A 23,802-nucleotide genomic window follows, 5' to 3' on the forward strand; every position below is an offset into this window, starting at 1 on the left:
TGAATAATAATGAATATATTTAACATGCATTTATGGTGATAGTGGTTATGTTTAAATCTCAATTTCCATTACAGAGCAATTGGAGAATTCAATATATAAGGCAATTGATGATGAATTTTGTTAATAAACTGCCTTTGCCGATACGAAATTACACGTTGAAGGGTTGATATTCCCTAGAAAGCTCCTCTGATACTTAATGGATGAATCAATTCTCATATTCTTTCGTGATAAGTAGATACCTGCTGAACATATTCTATTCCTTGTATTTTTCCTGAATAAGTGGAAAAAGTAATGGTCAAATTCTGCTAATAGATCCTGTACTTTGCATAAATTGTAGATTTAGTAGCTAGACTTTAATTTGATCAATTTTAATCCTTATACTTTTCAAAATTTGAAACTTTAATCTTGATCTAATGGTAACAGCTAAATCTGTTTGGTTAAATTATATCATTAGTTCTATATTATGCCTAAAGTTATAGATTTAATCTAGTTCGCCAATTGGTTATTCTTAGTGGCTATAATTTATGAATTTTAGAATTTTAATCTTAATGCAAACAACAATCATTAAAAGATATAGCATTACACACGTAATAATATATTTGACATATCAAATTTTAAAAATATTAACTTAATGAATTCAATAGTTATAATTTGGTTAGGAATAAAATTTTCAATTTCCAAAAGTACAAGGACTAAAAATGACCAAATTAAAGTAAAGGTACTAAATTCACAACTGGTCTAATTGCAGAATTTGACCAAATATAAAACATACCTTATTCTTAGTTAATAAATTGCAAAGCGGTTCAACTTTTCTATTACACAGACTCTAGCCTGATTCCTTTATTACATGGTTGTATTTGTCTGCTCAAGTTTTGAAAATAAGGCTTGATTCCAGCTAAAAATCAAATTACTCAAACACAATTCAATCAAATAAAAAATTTGATTCTCATAATCGTTCAAACTTAATCAAGTTATTTAATACGAAGCAAGTTTTAGCTTTTCTATTTCTTGCTTTGAGTACCTATAAATTTGTCAACCATCTAAACGAAATTCTAAGTTAAGCTACTGAGAAAACTGAAAAGATAAAAAGAAGTTTCCATAATAGTAATAATCAAATAACTCCATTTTGATTTAAGCTTGCACCAAATTGCTAAAAATTCAATTCGACATTTAAGAGCGGGCATGATACAAAATTTAGAAGAGTATTACCAGTCAGGAAGAGACATACCTCCAAATCTAAGCTCAAATCATAAAAAGCATCTCTGTCAACTAAAACAAAGTGTATTTTGTTAGTACACAAATGTAAATGAACATTAAGCCCAGACTTACTCATCTCCAGTTTTCTTGTAGTTCTTTCCTCTCGGACAAAGTCCAGGTTACAAAGATTGCTGCCAAGAGTGCCACGATTGTTATGAGGAGCAAGGCGTAATTAAAATCGTCTGTGAGTGAATCGTATGTCCTCGATGGTGCAAGTTGAGTAAAAAAGAGGTCCACGCCATGTGCAAAGACGAGGGTTGTTGATTCCAGCTTAGCAGGCACGGTTATTATACCTCGAAGACCTTCCACTCGAAGGGCATGTGTAACATAGGACTGGAAACAATTCATTAATGACTGTCAGTTATGATTCCACATATGCATATGTCCATGGGTGCATGCTTGCATGATACTAAAGGATAATATCAATAAAATGGTATTTCTCAACCATAACGATGCTACCACTTAACATGTATGAAAATTAAAAGGAATAAGCTGGCTAATATAAAGAAACTAACCTGAGGAATGATTGGCAATGAATCGGTTAGTGGTATAATGCCCTCTTCTTTCTCTGCTTGTGTGGGATTAACTGTTCGACGAGGATCCAAGAAACGCTTATCAAGTGCCAAAACCTGTAAAACATGGTTGAGTTCATGCAGCAGACAGAAGTACCACACAATGCTATTATTTGTATAAAGGAGTACCAACGGTTTTAAAAAGAAAACATGAATAACTCATAAAGAAGCAGTGAAGACAACCCTATTTAACAAACCTGATCACCAATTGTACCGATTAGAAGCTGCTTTGAAGTAATACCCTTTGTGGTTGAGGTCACAGCTATGGCTTTCACAGAATGAGTGAAAAAGTAAGATTGCGATTTTGTTATGACATCTGGGCGAGAATATAGAGAAATCGGCGAGGTAAGGTTGTGCTTTCCAAGAACAAGCTTCCAAACATCTTTGTTGTCCTGTAAAATAGTATTTAAGTTGGAAAAAGATAAATTTAACTGAATTAGGATACAGGCAGTTCAACGTAAATGACAAGTTCGGTCCACTTACAGCCCGAGATTGGTCATAAATTTCAATGACTGACATCTCATATCTGTGCGCTTTAAGATTGAAGTAGTGATAGACAACCCAGTTCTCACTAAAAACCTACAATAAACAAAAAGCATTATCCGTTGCATCCCTTTCATAGCTGCTTGTGACACCAATGTGAGAAAAAAATGTAAACTTACAGCATGAACAGGACCCTGTGAGCCATGATGGGTCACTTGGTGCAATATACGGCCTGTGACAGTGTCAATAAGATATGCAACTAACCACGATTCTTCTGGTGTAACAGATCCAATTTCAACACTGCCTTTGAGTGCAACAGTTGCCACAAAAAGTAGATTTCTTGATATATATTTATACATGACCTCCTGGTCCGCTATAACCTTTGCTTGAGTATGTACCACCTAGAAAACTCAAACCAAAAGTCATTAACTATGGTTTATACATGCAAAATTCACAACAAGGCACCAATAAACATTCAAACATTTAACCAGATTTACCCATCTTCCATAGCCCCCATTAACCACATGACACTACAGCACAAGAAAATCATACAGAACTGGTTTTTAAGAAAATAAGAAGTCAATACAAGTCTCATGCAAGGGTTAAAAGCCTAGAGTTGAGAAGTGCATAACCAAAAGCTTAACTTGTGAGAGCAGTCAATTCATGCAATATTGCTGTACACTGCAACTAAGTCCACAAAACTCCTAAGATCACCATGCTGATTGACAGGGGGGAAGACGCTTTACCTCATTCAGTTTTCTTGTGACAGTTGCAATGATCTTTTCTGATTCTGAGGGGAACACAATTGACCACAACTCCCTGGTGTCAAAGCAGACTTCATCAGCCACTTCACCAGTGCACTTGCCCCTCAAAGCATGCCCCTTGATTATGCCATTATCATCCTCAACAGAGTACCAGTATATGTTTGAAAACTCACGTTCGAAAATACTAATAGCCTCGGGTGTTTTGGGGTATAAATGTGCATGCTTATCAGCATCAATTAACAGATGGAGACATTGTTCTGTTGAATCTGTATACGGCAGTGGAATAACTTGTGCAACCGAATGAACAAGACTTAAAGAACTAAGCTCCTTTCCTGTATAAGTGTCAACAAAAGAAAGTGCACCTGGTGCATCAGAACTTGGACCACACTTGCCAATTACAAGCACAGATGGATTTTCATCCATAGCGTGATGATGCGGAACTTGCCACTTGTACAAGTTTAGTCCTATCGGATGTTGACACACCTTTGATTTTTGTAAAGATTGTAACAAGTGAGACCAGACAATATGTCCATCTCCAGTATGCAATGCAAAAAGCTTCCCTGCCCTTGTTAGTACTATAAGCAGCTTCCGAAAGCCATTGTGATCTCGGGTCATTTTGCTCTTCTCGGAATTTTTTAATCTCATACTTTGTATGGCTGCTATATCCTGAGGGCTTGCAAGCATTAGTGTTCCCTTGAGCTTCAGCATATGACCCTTAAGAAAAAGAGCACCTTGTCAACACATTGTTAAATAGGATTTATAACCAAAGAAATGCATCTTCAAATCCATTTGAAATAATGAAAGCAGTTACGGAAGGTTTGAGCATTTTAGGAAGTTCATGTTTCTAACAATAAAATAGCATAATACTATTTAGAGAGTTGACAAACCACTTAGCAAACTCTGTGGTGAATACACAAAGAAAAGAAAAAAAATAGGCTCAGAAATGTTTATCCATAATCTTTCCAATATCAGAACCACATCAAAGATTATGGGCACATAATCTTATGTTACCTAAAGGGAGCTCCAGGCCGTGGGCTTCTATATCAGAATTATGGGCACACAGGCATTGAATGCTTCACTGATGCAGATTCGGCAGGATCAAAGATGGATAGGAGATTAACTACCGGTTACTGTGTTTGTCTGGGAGGAAATCTAATTTCTTGGTAAAGCAAGAAGCAAAGTACAGTGTCGCGGTCTAGCGCAGAATCCGAATATAGCGCTATGGAACAATCTGTGTGTGAGATTATGTGGTTACAACAATTACTGGCTGAACTGGGATTGAAAAAGTCGTTACCACGAAAATTATAGTGTGACAATCAAGCTGCTCTTCATATATCTTCCAATCCAGTATTTCATAAGCGAACCAAACATAAGATTCAACAAAAGCTCATACCAACAGGTTATGTCAGAATGGGAGATCAATTAGGAGATATCTTTTCGAAATCTCTTAGTGGATCTCAATTTGATTATATTTGAACCAAGCTAGGCATGATTAACATCAATGCTCCAACTTAAGAGGGAGTGTTAAGATATGTAAATAGAATAATATAGCTGATTATTAGGTATTATTAGAGATTTGATGATGAATGAGATATAGAATTTCATTCTCTTTCTCCTTGTGCCTCGTTAATTATTCTTTCAGGATTTCGTTATGATAATTCAACATGTTATGAGAAACGAAAAGAGTTATCATGCAGTCAACCAACACATTCAGTAAAAATAAGAACAAAAGTGATTTTCACTGATTACATATTCTTGAAATCATCTTATAAGATTCATATTTCACATACCTTAAGCCATTCAAAGAGGTTGTGCTCCACTTTTGCAACAGATACACCATCCCTTTCCACAGGGAGTTCTGAAGTCGTGACATCAATTATTGATGCCAAACCGTCTTCCCTGCTCCAGACAATCTCACCTTGTTGCAATAACAACAATGAATGATCTTCCATCACAATCAATGCCCGAAATCCATAAGACTTATCGGTTCTGATATAATTATTGATGTAAACCTTGTGGACCAGCCCACGATGCTGGTCCATTTTAACACTTTCCTTAAGCAAATTATCATCCCAATTGTGAGCAAGCTTTACTCTAAGATGAATCTCGTGGCTTGCATGTTGAACCAATGCAAATGCTTGTTGGCCCTCAGAGATTGAGAGAGCATCACTAATAGATGTTTCATGATTTGTTTTTTCCACCACTTCCAGCTTGCTCTCATCTTTCACTCTAATAACTATGGTAACTGCATTCATTTTAATTGCAAATATTCCTGTAACTGATGAAGGTATTATTTTAGCCGGTCCAAAGGAATCCTTGACAAGATTTGAAATTGGCATCTGGTGAAAACTAATCTTTCCATTTTGGAAACTTATTGTCAGCAAAATCAACCCTGTGGAATCAAGGGCCACAACTGTCTCACTGAAAACAGGTGAAACTTCTCCCAAAAACCCACCAGAAAAGGCAGCACTTTCATGCTTCAACAGCTCTCCATTCAAGGCATTGATTTGATACATCTCAAACAGGGATGAAGAAGCAAATCCTACAACGTATATTAAATTACTGCCAGGAGGCTGAATTACCTGCTGAACCTTGAGACTGCAAGTAGCATGGCAATGTTCATCAATCATACAATTAATCTGAAAGAGGAGGAAGCTGTTGAAACATAAAACATCTTAATTGGACTAACCTTTCTCCCTCAAAATCCTTCTCCCAGAGAACTTCGCCATCCATGCAGGAAACAGCATTAAGACGACCATTGCTGAAAATGATGACTATGTTATCCTTTTCAATTTTCAAATTTGTCTGCAAAACATCAATATACTATATAGTCAATCATATGTGCTTCTAAGAAATATTCAATAAAGAACGCTTCTATACATATACTAGCCTCATCCTATAAGATATAGGGACGGCAATGGAGCAGAGCGGGGGCGAATATTGCTATATCCATCACCGCTCCACAGTTGGCATGCTCTGCTCCACCACCAGCCCTGCTCCACTATGGATGTATAATCTTAAAAACCACAACCACTTCCATGGATGTTGGATACATCCATCTCCGCCCCACCCCGCTCCTTTTCAATTTAAATTTTTTTAAACATCTTTAATATTTTCATTCTTTTTAAAAGAATGAGTAAATATTTAAACATATTTTTTCAAAAAAACATTTAAACATAAAATGTATGGATTCTTTTTTCTATATTAAATTATTACATTTTTACCCTTTTAATAGTTTATATATGTAAGGATAAAATAGTAATTTCATATAGTAGAGCAGGTAGGGTGGAGTAAGTAATTACCAAAACTATTCCATACCCACTATCCAAAAGAAAAAATCCACCCCGCCCTGCAGCCAGTTTTCAAAGAAAAATTCCACTCCATTCGAAGCGGATCGGTTCGGAATCCATCGGACGGTTTGGGTTTGCCTTCCCCAATAGGATGTGCTACATAGTACAGACAACTAATATCTTTTGGATTAAAATTTAAGGAGAACAATCTTGATTGTATAACAGAAAGTCTAGAAAATCTAATAGAGAGGATTCCTATACAATCAGCCCGTCAGAAAACATAAGAAGCCATGATCCATTGAAAACAGACTCTATCAAAAAATACAAAGGAAATTATGTTAATTGGAAAGATTATGGAAATTCTGATGCTAACCCGCACTAAAAACAATGATTTTGAGTGCTTTGGACCCCGAAGAGAAGATTCCCACACCATCTGCCCATCGGGAAGATTCCATGCTCTCAAAATACTTCCTCCTGATGAAAGGGTAATGACATCTACAAGAATGAAATTTATTCAAAACATAATCAACTGTACAAGCATGAAGTCACGCCTTCCCTTACTGACACCAGGAGAAGAAAACAATAGTCATTCAAACAAAATATCCGATCAAATGCTCAACTAACACAAGTTAGAAACCGAACCAAGTAATACAAGAACAATAAATAACTAAAACCACACAATTCTTTTGTTTTTTTTGCTCTTTTTTTTCTGCTTCTTTAAAAGTAAATTGTATATCAGCATACTTACACTTTCCAAGAGCAATATCGATTCCATCGATAACATCGTTAGACCCAAGAACATGTCTCCAAACTACATAAGAAAACCAGCCATAAACCAAACAAGAGTTCAATAGAAACTGAAAACAAAAACTGAAGAAAAAGTATAAATAAAATAAAACGCGATAATTAGTAACTCAAATGAATTGGACTTACAAATCTCGCCTTGGCCGAGATCAAGTGAAGCTACAACGTTCTCTTCAGTGGATACTACAACTCGTTTCCGACCAGTTTTATGAGTGTGGAACACAGCTTGCTTCACTTTCCCGAGGTATTGTTGATGCCTAAGACATAAAAAAAACAAAAAAAAAACTTAATTTGAATTAAAAAAATTAAAGAAAAAAGAGTTAAAGCTGAGTTTGAATCAAGTTCAATGAAGTAAAAAGAGAGCAAGAATTGTTGTTAAATGTGAAATTGAAGCGAGAATTTGAGCTTACCAATCCACCAGGCCTACTTGATCTTCATAAAGAGAAAGGATTGGATTTAAAGAAGAAAAAAAGAAGAGAATAAAGAGAATAAGAAAGGAGCGAATCGCCATGGCTATGGCTACGGCTACGGCGATGGAGGAATATTAGTTATATCTGCTTCTCCCTATTTGTCGGGAAGGAAAGACAAACAGATCTGAGTAAACTCGGAGGACTGTCGACTCTGGTTCATGGGCCTTTAACCCTTAATTCTTTTATTAGTTTTTTAAGCTCAAATTATACCTTTCAAATTAATTATTGAAATTGAACTTAAAATATAAATTTATTTCACTTAAATTTAAATATAATAAAATTAGATCATTTTTACTAATTAATTCAATAGTTTAATAAATATAATTTTTAAACTGTGAAATTTTGATATTTTTAAATCATTTTATTTTATTTTATTTGGAACAAAGTTAAAGTTTAATGATTTTCGATTAAATATAAAATATATGTATAATATTTTAAATTAAAAAAATTAAATAAGAGAAATGTTCGCATTGATGAATTGATGATGTATGTTTTATATAAAATTTTATTGAATAGAAGAGTTAGAAAAATAAATGTAATGGTTAAGTTGTTAAAAAGGGATACCCAATAATCTTAAGTAGGCAATATGTGTTTAATTGTATTCAAATTTATATTTTATTTTTATTTTTATGATCATAATTGTGAGATACAACCAAGGCTCAACCAGAAAATAAAAATAAAATTAATTGAGAATATTATTTATTAAATGATATCTAATATATTTAAAATTTTAAAATATAATATAATTTTTTGCATTTTTTATAAATTTAAAATTTAATTGTTTTACTTTTATTTTTAGTAAAATTAATATTACATTTTAGATTTTAAAATTTCGTTCTTAGCCATCCAAATAATTATGAGACATATATAATTGTGTATAATATATTCCAACATGAATATTCATCTTACCAATAATTTTTAATAATATCTCAAAAAATACCATAATTGGAAATAAACTTTATATTTGACTAGAAAGTCAATAATCAAACTCCACGTAACAAAACAAAGGCTGAGGCTAAGCTGTAATGGCTAAAACAGCAGAAATGAACTTAAAACTGGTGCGCCCGTGGCGATTGACTTATCGGGCCGCCATGGATGCCGTGTGCTGCTATCACGTCCTCACACACATGTATTAAAGCACCTCAATCTCTTCCATTTCCATTACTAAGAACAAAACAAAGCAAGTAGCAACGGAGCGACAGTGCAGGCTCTCAACTCTCAAAACCAATGCAAATCTTCCACAATTCTGATACATTTTCGTTTAAGACTTTTGGGGTCGAAAATTGAATACCCATTTTCGTTTTCAAGGTAATTCAATTAAAGGTTATTTCAAAACCATATAGTTGCTTAAACAGTGCATTGTAGTTCAACAAGTTTACTTTGGCATTGTTACTGGAAAACGTTGCTATATTTTTAAGTGGCGTATTAGTAAAGTAAACCTATTTTCTGATAGAATTTGGTTGCTGTTTTGTGGTGATTCTTTATTGATTTAAGAAGTAAATCAGATTAGTGTTGATGGCATCCATTAGAAGAACACTGTCTCCTTTGCCTCGGCAAGGGACTTCGAATACTGGGGAGGAGGCTGAACGTTCAGTTCCTTCTCCTTTATCCAACCCTGCATCATGTAATGAGAACTATCCACCAATTGGTGGTAGATTGCTATCTTCTCTTTTCGGTTTATCGGAATCTCGACCTTTGATTCTCAGTGTTTTCTCGACAAAATCAGCTCGGCCTTTCAACAGGTCTAAACAGAAGGAACAAATTTGGAAGAGGGTCCTTTTACATTTCTTCATTTGTTTCATAGTTGGTCTTTTGATTGGGTTAACACCATTCATTTCCATGGACATTTCTTATACTAATCCCAGTTCAAAGGGCCAAGCATTCTCTTATGGGATAGTATCAACAGTTGGTAATTCTCTAAATCTCGATAACAAAGGGGTCGATGACAATGTCGGGAATTTAGATAATGCCATGACGAATCCTTCAGTTCTTGTCGATAAAAATCAGGAAACTCGTAAGCTTTTGATAGTTGTGACTCCGACATATACTCGACCGCTTCAAGCTTATTATTTAAACCGCTTGGCATACACATTAAAGCTGGCTAAACCTCCTTTACTGTGGATAGTTGTGGAGATGAACTTGCAGTCTGAGGAAACCGCTGACATCCTAAGAAGGAGCAGTGTTATGTATAGACATCTTGTTTGTAAGAGAAATCTGACTGATATAAAAGACAGACAAGTTCACCAAAGAAATGTGGCATTATCTCACATCGAAACTCATCGTCTTGATGGAATTATCTACTTTGCTAATGAGGATAATGTCTACTCAATCGATCTCTTTCAGCAAATGAGGCATATTAGGTATCTTCTTCACATACATACATATATATATATTGATTATGCTTACTATGCATTTCCTAATGAAAACGAAAACGAAAGTTAGCTTATTTAGGTCATGTTAGCGTATTTAGGTCATGTCTTGGTTATGCTTCTTTTTGTTAGTTCATTTAGATTCACAGCTTGTTTCTTTTCCCTTTTACATGTGCTCACTGCTGTAGTTTATTTCACTCTGGTCTTTGTTTATAGGCAGTTCGGGACATGGACTGTGGCCAAACAAACATGGGACAAAAGCAGATTTGGTTTGGAAGGCCCCGTTTGTAATGGAGCTCAAGTCATTGGTTGGCATCTAAACAGACTAAGTCGGAGATTCCGAAGATTCCATGCTGAAATGTCAGGGTTTGCCTTTAACAGTACCATACTCAGGGATCAAAAGCGTTGGCATCGACCTACTCTTGAACCGATTAGACAGCTTGACACTGTCAAAGATGGCTTCCAAGTTAGTATTTCTTTGATCTTCTTTATTGTCTTTTAAGCTTCTTATTATTTTACCTCGCTGTAGGAATAAGTGAAAAGACAGAAACAAATACGAAACCTATAAAAAAAGTGAATGGAATTCTTGAAAACTCTGTGTGCAAGACTGAGACTCTGTCCTCCAAAAATTGACCCTTGGAAGAGTTATATGCGCCATAAACTGTGTTGACCTTGGTACATATTTCTTTCATTCTTTTAATTTTCATTGCTTTGAATTGGAAGGTAAGCTCATTCATAGAACAAGTTGTAGAAGATGAAAGCCAGATGGAAGGCTTACCGCTGGACTGCTCGAGAATCATGGTTTGGGAGCTTAGTATTGAATCATCAAATTCCTTCTACCCTCAAAAATGGTCAGTGAAGAATTATTTAGACGTTATTGCTCCACTTGCATGAAATGCCGGATGTGAAAGGAGTCTAATTTTCGTTGTTGAGGTGAGCATCGATTCTTTCTCAAGTAAGCAAAGTATTTGTTCATAAAGTTTAGCATATGAAATGTAAAACAACTTGAAAATAAAAGTTTATATCAACTCGAATTCCGTGAATTCATCTTCCAAACAAGAGCAAAGAATATGCAGGAACATAACATAAATAGATATAATTTCTCATGTCGAATGGATAATGAGAAACCAAACTAGTGCTTCTAGACTATCACCAAGCTGACTTCTCTGAATTCTACCTACGTTCGTGTTTAGAAATATAGCAACCGATTCCTAATGAACCAATTCCAGCTTTATTTCATACCGATTTTAGAAAACTTTATATGCATTCCATGATGGAATGATTGATTTTCTATACTAGTGTTCATGTTGAATTTGTTGGATGGTAGGCAAGGAAGCAAATAAGTGCATTTCATTACATATAGCAGTGGCCAAGCATATGGAACACTGATAAACTTACCTCCTAGTCGAAATGATCCGCTATTTCGCATACTGGTCTAAACTGAAGCATTATACAGTATATTGTTCTTCTGTTTCCGCAGGTTCGTTTTGGTTGAGAGAAATTTCATTGGCCTAATGAATAGTATACTTTAGTGATATAAGACTGTAGTGTTGCTTTGACTCTCTAACCTATGTTGCTCCGGATCTTCACTTCTCTTAGTATGCGTATGCAACACCTGTGTTCAATCCATACTCGGGATGGGATGGGATGGGATGGGATCCTCTAAGTATCCTCCAATTACGTGGAAAGTTTAAGAAAATATTAAACATACAACATATCAATATCCCTACTCATATCCTAGTCCGAGTAGTATTATTGCAGTTGTCCCTCCGTGGTAGGATTATGTTATTTGGATTTTTCGTTTTCTAAAGTATCCGTGCTTGACATCTATAATCGTCGAATGTTCCGACAATAGTATGGAGTAAGATCCTTCAAATACATGAAAAAAATACGAAAACAGCTAATTTAGTGAGATGAACCCCTGAAAACGATTGCCTGAAATACTGATTCCAAGGCTTATCTTAGTTGAAATCTAAGCATTACAAAAGAAGAACTAATGTAAGAACAACCAAACTGAACTACCAACATAAATATTGTATTAAATTTACTGGAAAAGATTACCTCGAAGCTTCTTCTCGACCCACGAAGGAGACAACACGGGACTCATCTCATATTCCGTCTTCATCTTCGTCTTCGAATCGTTACGATCTGCAAAATCAAAACAAGTTTTGTTGCGGAAGCGACGATAATATTAATAACAATATTATCAGAAATATTTAGATAATTATTATGCCAACAATTATACTAAGAAAATTCCCAGTTAAATTGGAGGGGTCACAATGGTCCCGCTTAAAACCCAACAACTAGACAGAACTCACTTAGATATTTATAGCAATAATAACTAAATAAATATAACCAACATAAAGCTATTAAATAAAAGCAAACAAATAAGAAATAAAATACCAGAGTTTTAACGAGGTTCGGCCAATTTAGCTTACGTCCTCGGACACTACCAAATTAATATTTCCTCTAGAAATATTACAAAGGAGAAGATTTTGGGATGATACAACCAAAGGGGGAGGGGTTCTATATATAACAAACCAAACCCCCTCCCTTTCTATCTTTTCCTAATGTGGGATATTGCCAATATTCAACAAATCTCCACCTTGGCGATATTCCACATCTTCGAACATCTTCTCATAACACAAACTTCAATAGTGTCTTCAAATTTGCGCCAACGACGCCATATCAAATGTGTCGGACATTGATCAAGTCTAAACAATGTTCAAACTTGGCCCTTGTAACCACCTTAGTCAGCATATCTGCAGGATTCTCCGTAGTGTGAATCTTTTGGAGAAGTATCTCCTCTTCTTCGAGAATTTCCCGCACAAAGTGATAGCGAACGTCTATGTGCTTCGTTCGTGCATGAAAAACTTGATTCTTTGCTAAATGAATAGCACTCTGACTGTCAGAATACACCTTAAGTTGTTTCTGACCAACTTCCAAGTCTTTAAGCAATCCATGAAGCCAAATTGCTTCCTTCACAGCCTCTGTAATTGCCATATACTCTGCCTCTGTTGTAGACAAAGCCACCGTGGACTGTAAGGTAGATTTCCAACTAACTGGCGCTTTCGCTAAAGTAAACAAATAGCCAGTTGTAGACCGTCGCTTATCCAAATCACCTGCATAATTAGAATCACAATATCCAACTATGCATTGACCAAATGATTCATCCTGCTCGAATGCCAATCCGACATCTATGGTATTTTGGAGATACCGCAGAATCCATTTCACAGCTTGCCAATGACCCCTGCCCGGATCATGCATGTACTTGCTAACAACACTAACAGCCTGTGAAATATCTGGTCTCGTACATACCATTGCATACATCAAGCTTCCAACTGCATTTGCATATGGGACTTTTGCCATGTACTCTTGTTCTTCCTTAGTCGTTGGAGATAACTGGTTACTTAGTTTAAAATGAGGAGCAAGTGGGGTACTTACAGGTTTTGTACCTTCAGACATACCGAAACGTTGTAGTACCTTCTCCAAATACTGTTTTTGTGACAGCCAAAGTTTGCCCCTCTTTCTATCCCGAGTTATTTCCATGCCGAGAATCTTCTTAGCTTCCCCTAAATCCTTCATCTCAAACTCTTTACTCAACTGAGCCTTCAGTCTATCAATCTCCATTTGGCTCTTTGCTGCAATCAGCATATCATCAACATACAAGAGTAAGTAGATGTAGGAATTATCTTGAAGCTTGCGCAAATACACACAATGATCGTATTTGCTTCTTTTGTACTTCTGGTCCTTCATGAACCTGTCAAATCGTTTGTACCATTGTCTCGGAGATTGTTTCAATCCGTACAACGATTTGCTAAGTTTACACACCCAATTTTCTTTACCAGCAACCCTGTATCCATCTGGCTGAGTCATATAGATTTCCTCCTTCAAATCACCGTGTAGAAACGCGGTCTTCACATCAAGTTGAGCTAGCTCCAAATTCAACTGCGCTACCAAGGCCAACAAAATTCTAATGGAGGAATGTTTAACAACTGGAGAAAATACCTCATTATAGTCAATTCCCTCCTTCTGAGCGTAGCCTTTAGCCACTAACCTTGCCTTGTAACGAACATCTTCTTTGTCGGGAAATCCTTCTTTCTTTGCAAATACCCATTTGCAACCAATCGCCTTCTTCCCTTTTGGTAGTTGTGCCAACTTCCACGTCTTGTTTTTCTCTAGAGATTGCATTTCCTCTTCCATTGCACCTAACCATCTATTATTCTCTAAACTCTGAATGGCTTCGGTGTAAGTGGATGGAATATTATCAACAACTGGAAGTGCATAAGCTACCATGTCAGTGAAACGAGCTGGTTTCTGAATTTCTCGTCTCTGCCTTCTGACTGCAATTGGCTCTGATTGCTGTTGAGGTTCTTGGGTAGAAACCTCTTCCTCATCTGACTCTGCATCTGCCAATGAAGAATCACTAGTGGTACCTTCTGCTGGAATTACCACACTCTGCTCAAACTCCACCTGCTGCGGAGTACACTCCACCTGCTGCGAAGTACTACTCACTCCTTCTGGATTTACCTTATTCAACATGGCAGATTCATGAAAGGTAACATCCCTACTGATTATCGTCTTCTTTGCCTCTAGACACCACAAACGATATCCCTTAACACCAGCATTGAAGCCCATGAATAGAGCCTTCTTTGCTCTTGGATCTAACTTTGATTCTTTCACATGATAATATGCAATAGAACCAAAAATGCGCAAGGTGTCATAATCAGTAGCAGGTTTTCCATACCATTTCTCCAAAGGAGTCTTGCCATTTATAGCAGATGATGGCAAATGATTGATGAGATGTTGAGCGTACGTCACAGCCTCAGCCCAAAACTTTCTATCTAATCCAGCATTAGATAACATACATCGAACTTTCTCCACAAGCGTTCGATTCATACGCTCTGCCACCCCATTCTGTTGCGGTGTTCCACCTACGGTGAAGTGCCTTACTATGCCACAATCTTGGCATATCTTCAGGAAAGGATCGCTTTTATATTCTCCACCGTTGTCTGATCGGAGAACCTTAATCTTCCTTCCTGTCTGATTTTCAACTTTAGTTTTCCACTTAAGGAAAACTTCAAGCACCTCATCTTTGTTCTTCATAGGGAACACCCAAACTCGTCTGGAAAAATCATCAATAAAGGTGACAAAATAACGTCTTCCTCCAAGTGATGGAGTCTTGGACGGTCCCCATACATCAGAATGCACATAATCCAGAATACCTTTAGTATTGTGAATCCCAGTGCCAAATTTCACCCTTCGTTGTTTTCCCAGAACACAATGCTCGCAAAATTCAAGTTTGCAAGTCTTTGTACCTTTCAATAATCCTTGCTTGGCTAGAGTTTGCAAGGATTTTTCACCAGCATGGCCCAAACGCATATGCCACAGCTGTGTTGCCTCAGCGTCCTTCTTGGTACTCGTAATTGCTGCTGCTGTTGTCCCGACCACTGTACTACCTTGGTAGTAATACAGATTGTTCTTTCTTATGCCTTTCAACATCACCAATGCTCCTGAAGTTGCTTTAAGAACTCCATCTCGTATTGTCACAACTAGGCCTTTAGATTCTAACGACCCCAAAGAGATGAGATTCTTCTTCAACTTTGGGACATATCGTACATCCCGCAAAATTCTAGTAGATCCATCATGACTCTTCAGTTTAATTGAACCTATCCCGGCTATTTTACATGTGTTATCATTACCCATGTAAACAACCCCTTCATCTAGTTTTTGAAATTCAAAGAACCATTCCCGAATGGGACACATATGATAGGAACAACCAGAATCCATGATCCACTCATCTGCATATAATGTTGAAGATGTCATACTAAGAGAAAAGTCTGACTCTGCTTCACTATTGCATTCTGCAACATTTGCATCTTGCGGAGTCTTCCCTTTTTTCTTCAATTTTGGACAATCTTTCTTCCAATGTCCTTTTTCTTTGCAAAAAGAACATTCATCTTTGGCAACAGCTCGACCTTTGGACTTTCTTCTCTTCCCCTTAGACTGACTTTGCTGACGACCTCTTGTTACCAATGCTTCCACTGCTGCTTCACCTGAACCTTTCAACTTATCCTTTCGGCGTAGTTCATAGCTATACAATGCAGCAGTTACTTCATTGAAAGTTACTTCCGATTTTCCATGAAGTAGAGTAGTTTCAAGGTACTCAAACTCCTCAGGAAGCGATCCCAACAACATTAACGCCAAGTCTTCGTCTTCAAAAGTCACATCCAAATTCAACAAATCAGCCACCAGCTGATTAAAATTGGTAATGTGCTCGTTCATCGTGGTACCAGGAACATAACTGAAACGAAACAGTCTTTTCTTCATATGTAACTTATTTTGACTGTTCTTCTTCAGAAATTTCTCCTCCAATGCTTTCCACAATTTACTTGCAGAAGTCTCTTTACTGAATGTATACTTCTGCTCTCTGGAAAGACATGATCGAATTGTACCACATGCCAATCGGTTGATGGTCTTCCATTCTTTATCATCAACCCCTTCTGGTTTTTCTTCCTCAATGGCAATATCTAGACCTTGTTGAAAGAGGGCATCTAGAAGCTCGCTTTGCCACATGCCGAAATGACCTGTTCCATCAAAAATTTCCACTGCAAATCTCGTATTTGTAGTTCCAACCCTCGACAAGATGTACGAGGTGGAAGTTGTTGCTGTGGATGGTTTTTCTTCTGTCATTTTTGCCATAGCTTCTATTTAATAGCCACCAAATGCAGAATACCCACAAGCTTTAGGAAATGTTTCTGATGTGTAAGATCAGACTAAGCTGCAAACACAGAGCATACTACAAAACCTTGGCTCGGATACCAATTGTTGCGGAAGCGACGATAATATTAATAACAATATTATCAGAAATATTTAGATAATTATTATGCCAACAATTATACTAAGAAAATTCCCAGTTAAATTGGAGGGGTCACAATGGTCCCGCTTAAAACCCAACAACTAGACAGAACTCACTTAGATATTTATAGCAATAATAACTAAATAAATATAACCAACATAAAGCTATTAAATAAAAGCAAACAAATAAGAAATAAAATACCAGAGTTTTAACGAGGTTCGGCCAATTTAGCTTACGTCCTCGGACACTACCAAATTAATATTTCCTCTAGAAATATTACAAAGGAGAAGATTTTGGGATGATACAACCAAAGGGGGAGGGGTTCTATATATAACAAACCAAACCCCCTCCCTTTCTATCTTTTCCTAATGTGGGATATTGCCAATATTCAACAAGTTTGCTCTTCAGGCATGACTTTGACCCTCCAAACCTTGAAAGTTTGATCCAAACTAGCACTGTAAACCAAAAACCCCATCACAATTTTCTCCATTTGTAAACAAGCAGCCAAGCATTTAACAGGCCCCCGATGTCCATCAAGCACTGCCAAACATTCATGAAAACAACTCCCTTCCTCTCTTCTCCACACCCTGATCGTTGTATCGTCCGAGCCACTGAATATCAACTTCTCAATAGCCACTAAACAAAGAACCGAAAACCGATGACCTTGTAAGAACCCGCCATGATTGAACCTACAGGATGTTTTTTCTTTCTCCCAAAAGTTTACAGTGCCATCGGATGAACCTGAATAGAGAAAACAATTGCTCAATGTCGAGCTTATCGCCATGGCATTAACGGGTGATTGTTGGAACCGGAGTGTCATGGTTAAAGTGTGGGAATTTTCTTTATATAATCTTCTCCATATCTTCACTGATCCATCAGATGAACAAGTGAAAACACACCCATCATCTTGGTTAACCACTATGGCATTAACCTTGCTTTCATGAACCACAAATGAGTCCACACATTTGTTATCTACGAGCCGCCATGCCTTAACTGTTCTATCATATGAACCAGTGTACAACAGCCCTTCGGCGTGGTAATAAGCCATGCAAGAAACACAATCTTTATGTTGTTGGCTGCTTGTCTTAGGGAACAAAAGAAACGAGCTTCTCTTCGGGAGTGTTGAGATCTTTTTGTACCCGAAACTATCGGAAACGGTGTAGTTCCAAATCCTGATCTTGCAGTCTCTATGCGCGGTGAAAAGCTTGTTACCGTAAGCTAAAATGGCTCGGATTTCACCGGAACTTGTCTTGATACAACCGCGCTCGATGCATTCAGGCTGCCTCCATACTCGGATACGTTTGCTATCAGAGACAGTGAAAACCAACCCTTTCGAGATTGCAATCGAGTGGATATTTCCGTCTTGTCGATGAAGAGAAGCAATGCAATGGTAGAGGAGAGCAGGGGACGGCGTTTGAAGAGGAGAGAGTGTCCATGGTGTTTCAGGACTACCAGGTGGCAACATCAACTGCAAAGCAGAGGCACTCGATCGAGGGCTCGGTGGTCTTTCGGGGCTGAACTGGGGATCTCGGTCATACATATCAAGGTGAGTTCGAATCGAAAGCCGAGTAGGAGATTGCAATGGATTGCTTTCGTTATCCATGTAGCAATGACCAGTTTTTCTGCCATGGAATTCCATAGGAGAAAATTAAAGTGATATCGGAGGATTATGACTGAAAAGATTGTAAGAGACAGACAAAGATATATACAAAGGGTATACATTGGCGGTGTAGTTATGAACTTAATTTGGTAAGTTGGGGTTATTGGTATGGTCTCAATGGCACCATTAATGAAGACAATGTACCAATGGAAGAAAATGAAATGTAGAAATAAATTAACATAAATGAGAAGTTATATTTCAAGACTAGCATTGTTTCAAGAATCATTTATTTTCCTACCCAATTTTTCTTCCATTTCCAAAAGATATAATAGAATATGATTATTAAGAATATGAAGTATTAATTAAAATTTCAAAAAAGTGTTGACATTAATTTTAGTTCACTTAACATTGACATTATTTTTAAGACAGAAAAATATTAAAAAGTTTAATTCATTAAAATTTTGAACTTACCCCATCAAATAAAATGTAAATTTTATTAATTTTAACATTTTTAGTGATATTTATAATTAATAAAAAGTTAGTTTATTATTAACAAATATGTAACTTAATCTATTTATTTGTAAATAATAATAATAATTTATTTTAAATTAAAAAGTAATACATTTATCTCAATTATTATATGATTAAATTTAAAATAAAATTTAAAATTTTAATACATATTTAAATTAAATTTAAATTGATAGTATTTAAAATAAATTTAAAATTAAACCATTTTTCATGATTTTGTAGTGAAAAAATATTGTATAAAAATAATGAAATAAATATCTTCAAAAAATTTATGAAAGAAATAAATAAGAAGGAAAAGATAATTTTATCTCAAAGAAAATTTAACTTTCCAATCCCGAAGATAGGGCTTTTAATATGCCAAACACCAAAATCACTCTCCCATTAATTAAATTCTCATGTACCAAACCCCTCCAAGCAGTGAATGGGTTAGCTAAGAATTCCGTACCATCCAATCCATGGCCAGTAAATTCTAAAAAGTATGGGTAGTTCAGACCATTTTATCATTGTTAAAAATGTTAGGCATCCTACTTGCCGCACTTAAATATAATGGTAAATAACTAGCCTGGCCGACACAGGTAAAGGAAAACACTATCCAATTTACACAGTTCCTTTGGGGGAAATGGTGGTTGTAATAGTTTACTGCATTGACATTCCTTTTATGCCGTTTTTAAAATTATCAAATCTGATAATCTAAGAAAGCATTGAAATTACCGAGAGTAAGAAGCCTGTTGATTCATTAAAAGACCATTAAAACACTATAAAAATGTGACTTCGAGCCAGTTTAAGCGCCCATTTTTCTCCGATTTTAGGGTTTAAAAATTTTATGAATAAAAGTAGGCATTATATAATAAATAAATAAAAACTCGAAATAGTAAGGTAAGCTATCACTTCTCTTGGGAAAACCACATTCATTGATCAACAATGGTACTAACAAGATCACAACTTAAAAACAATAGGGGCCATAAAACTACATATCCTTTACATCAAATTTCTAATACAATTTGGTCAGAGGTTGTGAAAGTGAAAAATGAGAGCTAGAAATCAGTACAACAATGGTTAATGCTAATATCCAGTAAAAAACGAAATTCAACAAACCGGGGATTCCTCATCGGTTGATGTTATGGGCCTGAAACTGCTATTGAAGTCACCCAGCTTTGGATGAATCAGTTGACTGCTGTTGCAAGTTCCTCCTGAGAAAATCAGACAATTTGACACTTGCAGCTCGCCCTCGCTCTAAGCAGTAAAAATAATCAGCCACTGGGACAACGGTTTGAATGAGAATATATTAGAATCAAAAGTAGAAAGAGGCCAAAAAATATCATCACAGTTTTTACAGCATCCTAATCCCATGTAAGAAAGACTTCAAAGGCAAGCAATTCTATTTCATTGAAGCTGGTATTAGCAATTCCCAAGTTATTGCTCCAAAATGCAAATTATACACTGAATTTATTTGATAGCAGCCTTAAATCACCAAAAAAATTGCCTTTCTTTAAGATTATATGTGATTCCACAGCCTCAAAATAAAATTAACTTGAAAAAGATAGACCAATAGACAGCAATGAATACCTGACATTATACCATGAGTGACAGATGTAATAATCCCATTTTCAATAGGTTCACCTTCCACTCTTAGTGATCCTTCAGGAAGGACCGAACGGACAGAGTTTGGGAAGACTAAATATGCAAAAGCCTTCATTTTCTGCTATTATAAAAGACGTAAAGGTTAGAAGATAGAAATTAAACAAAATCTACAAGAAGCCAACTACTCGATTCATTCTGTATAAAGCTGCCTCAAATGAAAGCCATTGGTGTCAAAGTATAGTTTATAGTGCAGACTACTTGAATACAATTTGATATTAATCAACGAAATTTTATACTATTTGTTTTTCCTTTCTTGGGGCTTAGAAGTCTCACACATGAGCTAAGTTCTAGTTAGAGAAGAAATGTGCAGGAAAAAGGAATTCTAAAATAACCTGCTCTTCTAGCTTGGTGGGATCCAATATAACATATCCACTCTTGGCCAGACAACAACATATTGCGACTGCATAATTCAGCAAAACATCGGCAAGAAGTCAAGAACTCATTATTGATGAAACATGAATAGGGCTGCATGTCTGCATTGCTTACCAGCAAGATGCTTCATAGGAATCCCTGCGTCTACAAGGGCCATACATGCCGCATTTATGGCACTCGGGAGAAGCTATTTGAGATAATATCAAGGATTACCACGATATCATCAAGAAGATGCATAACATATCTACATACTATCAAAACCGTTCAGGTTGGGGGTGAGCAAACAATCACTGAGTCGTAATTTTAAGCAAAAGATAAACAAAATCTCTAGCATGAACACTCTCAGGGGCAATGCCAATGTCTTTCAAAAATTATAGTTTCCCCAATGTAAATTCTGGTTACATGTCTAACAAAGATTGGAATATAAACACTGGAAGCCTAATCTTCAGAAAACTGAAACCTAGGGAACAAAGAGATGAAACAGTACAACAATAGTAAGGGAAATGCATAAAGGATACAGCACCATCATCGTTGACAACCTGGGACACAGCATAAAAATCTTTGATCAATGAACAACTCGGCCACAAACAAGAGATACTTTTGACAGATAGTTAACAAATAACCTACCTGGACTATAATTGACGTTGTAGTATTAGGATTAACTGTCAAAATACAAATACTCTCTAGGGTCCTCTTCAATATCATCTCATATTCCTTTTCCGGTTTCCCTAAACACCAATGTAAGATATTTTGGAAATTCCCAGCATACCAAACTTCAAATGCAAGAACAATTAAAATGGATTTTAAGAAATCACCTATTTGTCCTGTTTTTGGCTTCCAAATAACTTCAATGCAAGCTTTCTCAGGGTTCTCATTCTTTTTAGTTCCAGCTTTCGGCCCATAAACAGCAGCAAGTACTTTCGTATCTCCTAAATTAATGTATATATCAGATTTATAATCGAAATACTAAGATTTCTCACCAATTTTCATTTTTTTTTCTAAAATGAAGTACCTTGAGACCAACTGGCAGAGCCATGAGCACGATGGAGAATGTTGCGAGAACATGCGAGAGGTCTCAATTGGTTCTGCGAGCGTCCATCCTCCCTATCGACCTCCATTGCTGTCTCTCTCAGGCCCAATAAGCAAGCTTGTTTGTCCCGGAATTTACTTTAATTAAGTAGATATGCTAAGGAAATGCATTAGAATTGCGAACTTTACAGGGGTTTTATAGTTAGGGTTTTATAAATTTGCCCTTGTTATTATAGCGGCAAAATTAACGGTGGCAATGAGCCGGGCCGTCGGGTTAATAAACCGGGTAAAACTTACAAGCAGACAATAAACTATTAGTAAATTTCTTTTTTATCACTAAATTATAGAATGTTACAAAATAGTCGGCCAATTATTCAATTTTGTCTTTTTCGGTCACCCAAATTATATAATATGTAAATGTTTAGGGTTAGATTTTTTTTTTAGAATTAAGATTAAATTGACACAATGTATAAATGTTGAAGGTTAAGGTTGTTATTATGCTGATTCTAAAAGCTACCAATGTTAGCCAGTTAACGACCAACATAAACAAAATTGAATAGTTAGGTGATCATTTTATAACTTTTTTATAGTTTGGTGATCAAAAAGGAAATTTACTAATAATCAGGTGATCATTTTGTAACTTTTCATAGTTGGGTGACTAAAAAGAAATTCACTAATAGTTGGGCAATTTACTCAACTTATTATTACCAAAAATCAACTTTATATTTGGTCAAATTCTTGTGTTGGTCCATCTACTTTAAGTTGGCATAATTTAATCTCTTTACTTTTATAATGTTATTAAATAGTCTGAATAATTAATTTTGTTAATTATTTCAATTAAAATATTGATGTAAAATTCTCTTTTGACAGAAAAATTTCACGTCAACATAATGAATTGAAAGTAGAAGTGCTCATGAGCTAAGTTAAGTTTAAGTATAATATTAATACACTTTATACTTGTCTAATTTCATCCCGACCCAAAGTATGAGCTTAAAATTTTGTCAAAACTTGCTCATATTTATAAATGGCTAACCCATGTTCATTTTAAGCCCGCCTTTTTTTTTGAATTTTTATGAAAATTTGTTTTATTTTAACTTAATATTTAATATTTTTATTTTTTTTCATTTTTTAAACTTTTATAAATAGACATTTTAGTTTTTTTTAATATTTACATTATAGTATTATATATTACTATAGATTTAGTTTTTATGTGTTATAAATTATATAATGTATATAAAAATAACATAATATAATGTTTTATACACACAGAAAAAGAGTCAGGGTCAAGCCTTGAGTGTTCGAGTCTAAACTCAACCCATATTTTAAATCGGCTTAATTTTTTTCCCTTTTTTGGGGGGCTAATATTTTGCCCATATCCTCTCAAATTTCAAGTGAACCTTCGGGCTTGGACAGATAGGGGCCTATGAACACATCTAGTTGGAAGGTAATGGCTTTAAAAAACATTTCGCATCAACATTTTGGTCAGAATAGTTAGCCATATTAACTATTTGGACTAACCATGACATTATAAAAATAGACGTAACAAGTTATGTCAAAGTAGAATATATGGATTAAATCTAAAATTTAAACTATTGGAATCAGTGCTCTTAGTGTAGTATTTTCGTCAATGTATACTTGTATTTTTTGAACAAAATTGGTTTAATAAAATATTTATTGATTACATTAATATTCTTTGTATATTGTCCTCAACGAGTTTTACACACAAAGCAAAATGGAAGCAAAGTTGGCTCATTGGTTATCTAG

General features: G+C 35.7%; 4 protein-coding genes and 1 long non-coding RNA gene across 9 annotated transcripts; 1 reads left to right on the plus strand and 4 right to left on the minus strand.

The window, feature by feature from the left end:
• Nucleotides 1-4: 4 nt before the first annotated feature.
• On the minus strand, nt 5-7,815 carry LOC107893415 (ER membrane protein complex subunit 1). Of its 5 annotated transcripts, XR_005907864.1 has the most exons (13): nt 7,581-7,802; nt 7,300-7,427; nt 7,115-7,177; nt 6,740-6,861; nt 5,766-5,881; nt 4,867-5,674; nt 3,059-3,790; nt 2,492-2,713; nt 2,313-2,408; nt 2,027-2,221; nt 1,773-1,886; nt 1,229-1,590; nt 5-271 (listed from the first exon to the last, which is right to left on the minus strand). XR_005907864.1 is itself a non-coding variant. In XM_041085598.1 (12 exons), the coding sequence occupies exons 1-12, from the start codon at nt 7,679-7,681 to the stop codon at nt 1,330-1,332; spliced, it is 2,958 nt and encodes a 985-aa protein (XP_040941532.1). In that variant the 5' UTR covers nt 7,682-7,815; the 3' UTR covers nt 1,148-1,329. The 5 variants fall into 5 exon arrangements, 4 of the variants coding, with proteins under 4 accessions (XP_040941532.1, XP_040941534.1, XP_040941536.1 ...); XM_041085598.1 differs by lacking the exon at nt 5-271 and having other exon boundaries at nt 1,148-1,590; nt 7,581-7,815; XM_041085600.1 differs by lacking the exons at nt 5-271; nt 7,300-7,427; nt 7,581-7,802 and adding an exon at nt 6,379-6,522 and having other exon boundaries at nt 1,148-1,590.
• An 819-nt stretch (nt 7,816-8,634) lies between these two features.
• LOC107893413 (probable beta-1,4-xylosyltransferase IRX9H) lies at nt 8,635-11,058 on the plus strand. Its single transcript, XM_016818399.2, has 3 exons — nt 8,635-10,000; nt 10,226-10,475; nt 10,733-11,058. The coding sequence occupies exons 1-3, from the start codon at nt 9,156-9,158 to the stop codon at nt 10,901-10,903; spliced, it is 1,266 nt and encodes a 421-aa protein (XP_016673888.1). The 5' UTR covers nt 8,635-9,155; the 3' UTR covers nt 10,904-11,058.
• LOC121212561 (uncharacterized) lies at nt 11,008-12,157 on the minus strand. The gene is made up of 2 exons (XR_005907865.1): nt 12,071-12,157; nt 11,008-11,878 (listed from the first exon to the last, which is right to left on the minus strand). It is a non-coding gene; the product is annotated as an uncharacterized lncRNA (long non-coding RNA).
• Nucleotides 12,158-17,248: 5,091 nt separating this feature from the next.
• LOC107893412 (protein JINGUBANG) lies at nt 17,249-18,580 on the minus strand. The gene has a single exon (XM_016818398.2). It carries the CDS (start codon nt 18,505-18,507, stop codon nt 17,257-17,259), a length of 1,251 nt encoding a protein of 416 aa, XP_016673887.2. The 5' UTR covers nt 18,508-18,580; the 3' UTR covers nt 17,249-17,256.
• Nucleotides 18,581-19,884: 1,304 nt separating this feature from the next.
• On the minus strand, nt 19,885-22,276 carry LOC107893411 (exosome complex exonuclease RRP46 homolog). Its single transcript, XM_016818396.2, has 8 exons — nt 22,022-22,276; nt 21,825-21,938; nt 21,637-21,737; nt 21,528-21,548; nt 21,124-21,196; nt 20,970-21,037; nt 20,563-20,695; nt 19,885-20,253 (listed from the first exon to the last, which is right to left on the minus strand). Exons 1-8 carry the CDS (start codon nt 22,125-22,127, stop codon nt 20,141-20,143), a joined length of 729 nt encoding a protein of 242 aa, XP_016673885.1. The 5' UTR covers nt 22,128-22,276; the 3' UTR covers nt 19,885-20,140.
• Nucleotides 22,277-23,802: the final 1,526 nt, after the last annotated feature.

The sequence above is a fragment of the Gossypium hirsutum genome, chromosome A13 (genome assembly GCF_007990345.1).
Source record: "Gossypium hirsutum isolate 1008001.06 chromosome A13, Gossypium_hirsutum_v2.1, whole genome shotgun sequence".
NCBI classification, from domain to species: domain Eukaryota; kingdom Viridiplantae; phylum Streptophyta; class Magnoliopsida; order Malvales; family Malvaceae; genus Gossypium; species Gossypium hirsutum.

What these genes read in the sequence shown, in the direction of transcription:
- LOC107893412 (XM_016818398.2), bottom strand. Translation starts at nt 18,507, where the DNA reads ATGGAATTCCATGGCAGAAAAACTGGTCATTGCTACATGGATAACGAA.
- LOC107893413 (XM_016818399.2), top strand. Translation starts at nt 9,156, where the DNA reads ATGGCATCCATTAGAAGAACACTGTCTCCTTTGCCTCGGCAAGGGACT. An exon ending in CAGCAAATGAGGCATATTAG is followed by an intron (nt 10,001 to 10,225) that starts GTATCTTCTTCA and finishes CTTTGTTTATAG; the next exon opens with GCAGTTCGGGACATGGACTG. An exon ending in CTGTCAAAGATGGCTTCCAA is followed by an intron (nt 10,476 to 10,732) that starts GTTAGTATTTCT and finishes TTGAATTGGAAG; the next exon opens with GTAAGCTCATTCATAGAACA.
- LOC107893411 (XM_016818396.2), bottom strand. Translation starts at nt 22,127, where the DNA reads ATGGAGGTCGATAGGGAGGATGGACGCTCGCAGAACCAATTGAGACCT. An exon ending in CTCTGCCAGTTGGTCTCAAG is followed by an intron (nt 21,939 to 22,021) that starts GTACTTCATTTT and finishes ACATTAATTTAG; the next exon opens with GAGATACGAAAGTACTTGCT. An exon ending in CAACGTCAATTATAGTCCAG is followed by an intron (nt 21,549 to 21,636) that starts GTAGGTTATTTG and finishes GCTGTGTCCCAG; the next exon opens with GTTGTCAACGATGATGGTGC.
- LOC107893415 (XM_041085598.1), bottom strand. Translation starts at nt 7,681, where the DNA reads ATGGCGATTCGCTCCTTTCTTATTCTCTTTATTCTCTTCTTTTTTTCT. An exon ending in ACCTCTTTGAATGGCTTAAG is followed by an intron (nt 3,791 to 4,866) that starts GTATGTGAAATA and finishes CTTTTTCTTAAG; the next exon opens with GGTCATATGCTGAAGCTCAA. An exon ending in TCACAAGAAAACTGAATGAG is followed by an intron (nt 2,714 to 3,058) that starts GTAAAGCGTCTT and finishes TGAGTTTTCTAG; the next exon opens with GTGGTACATACTCAAGCAAA.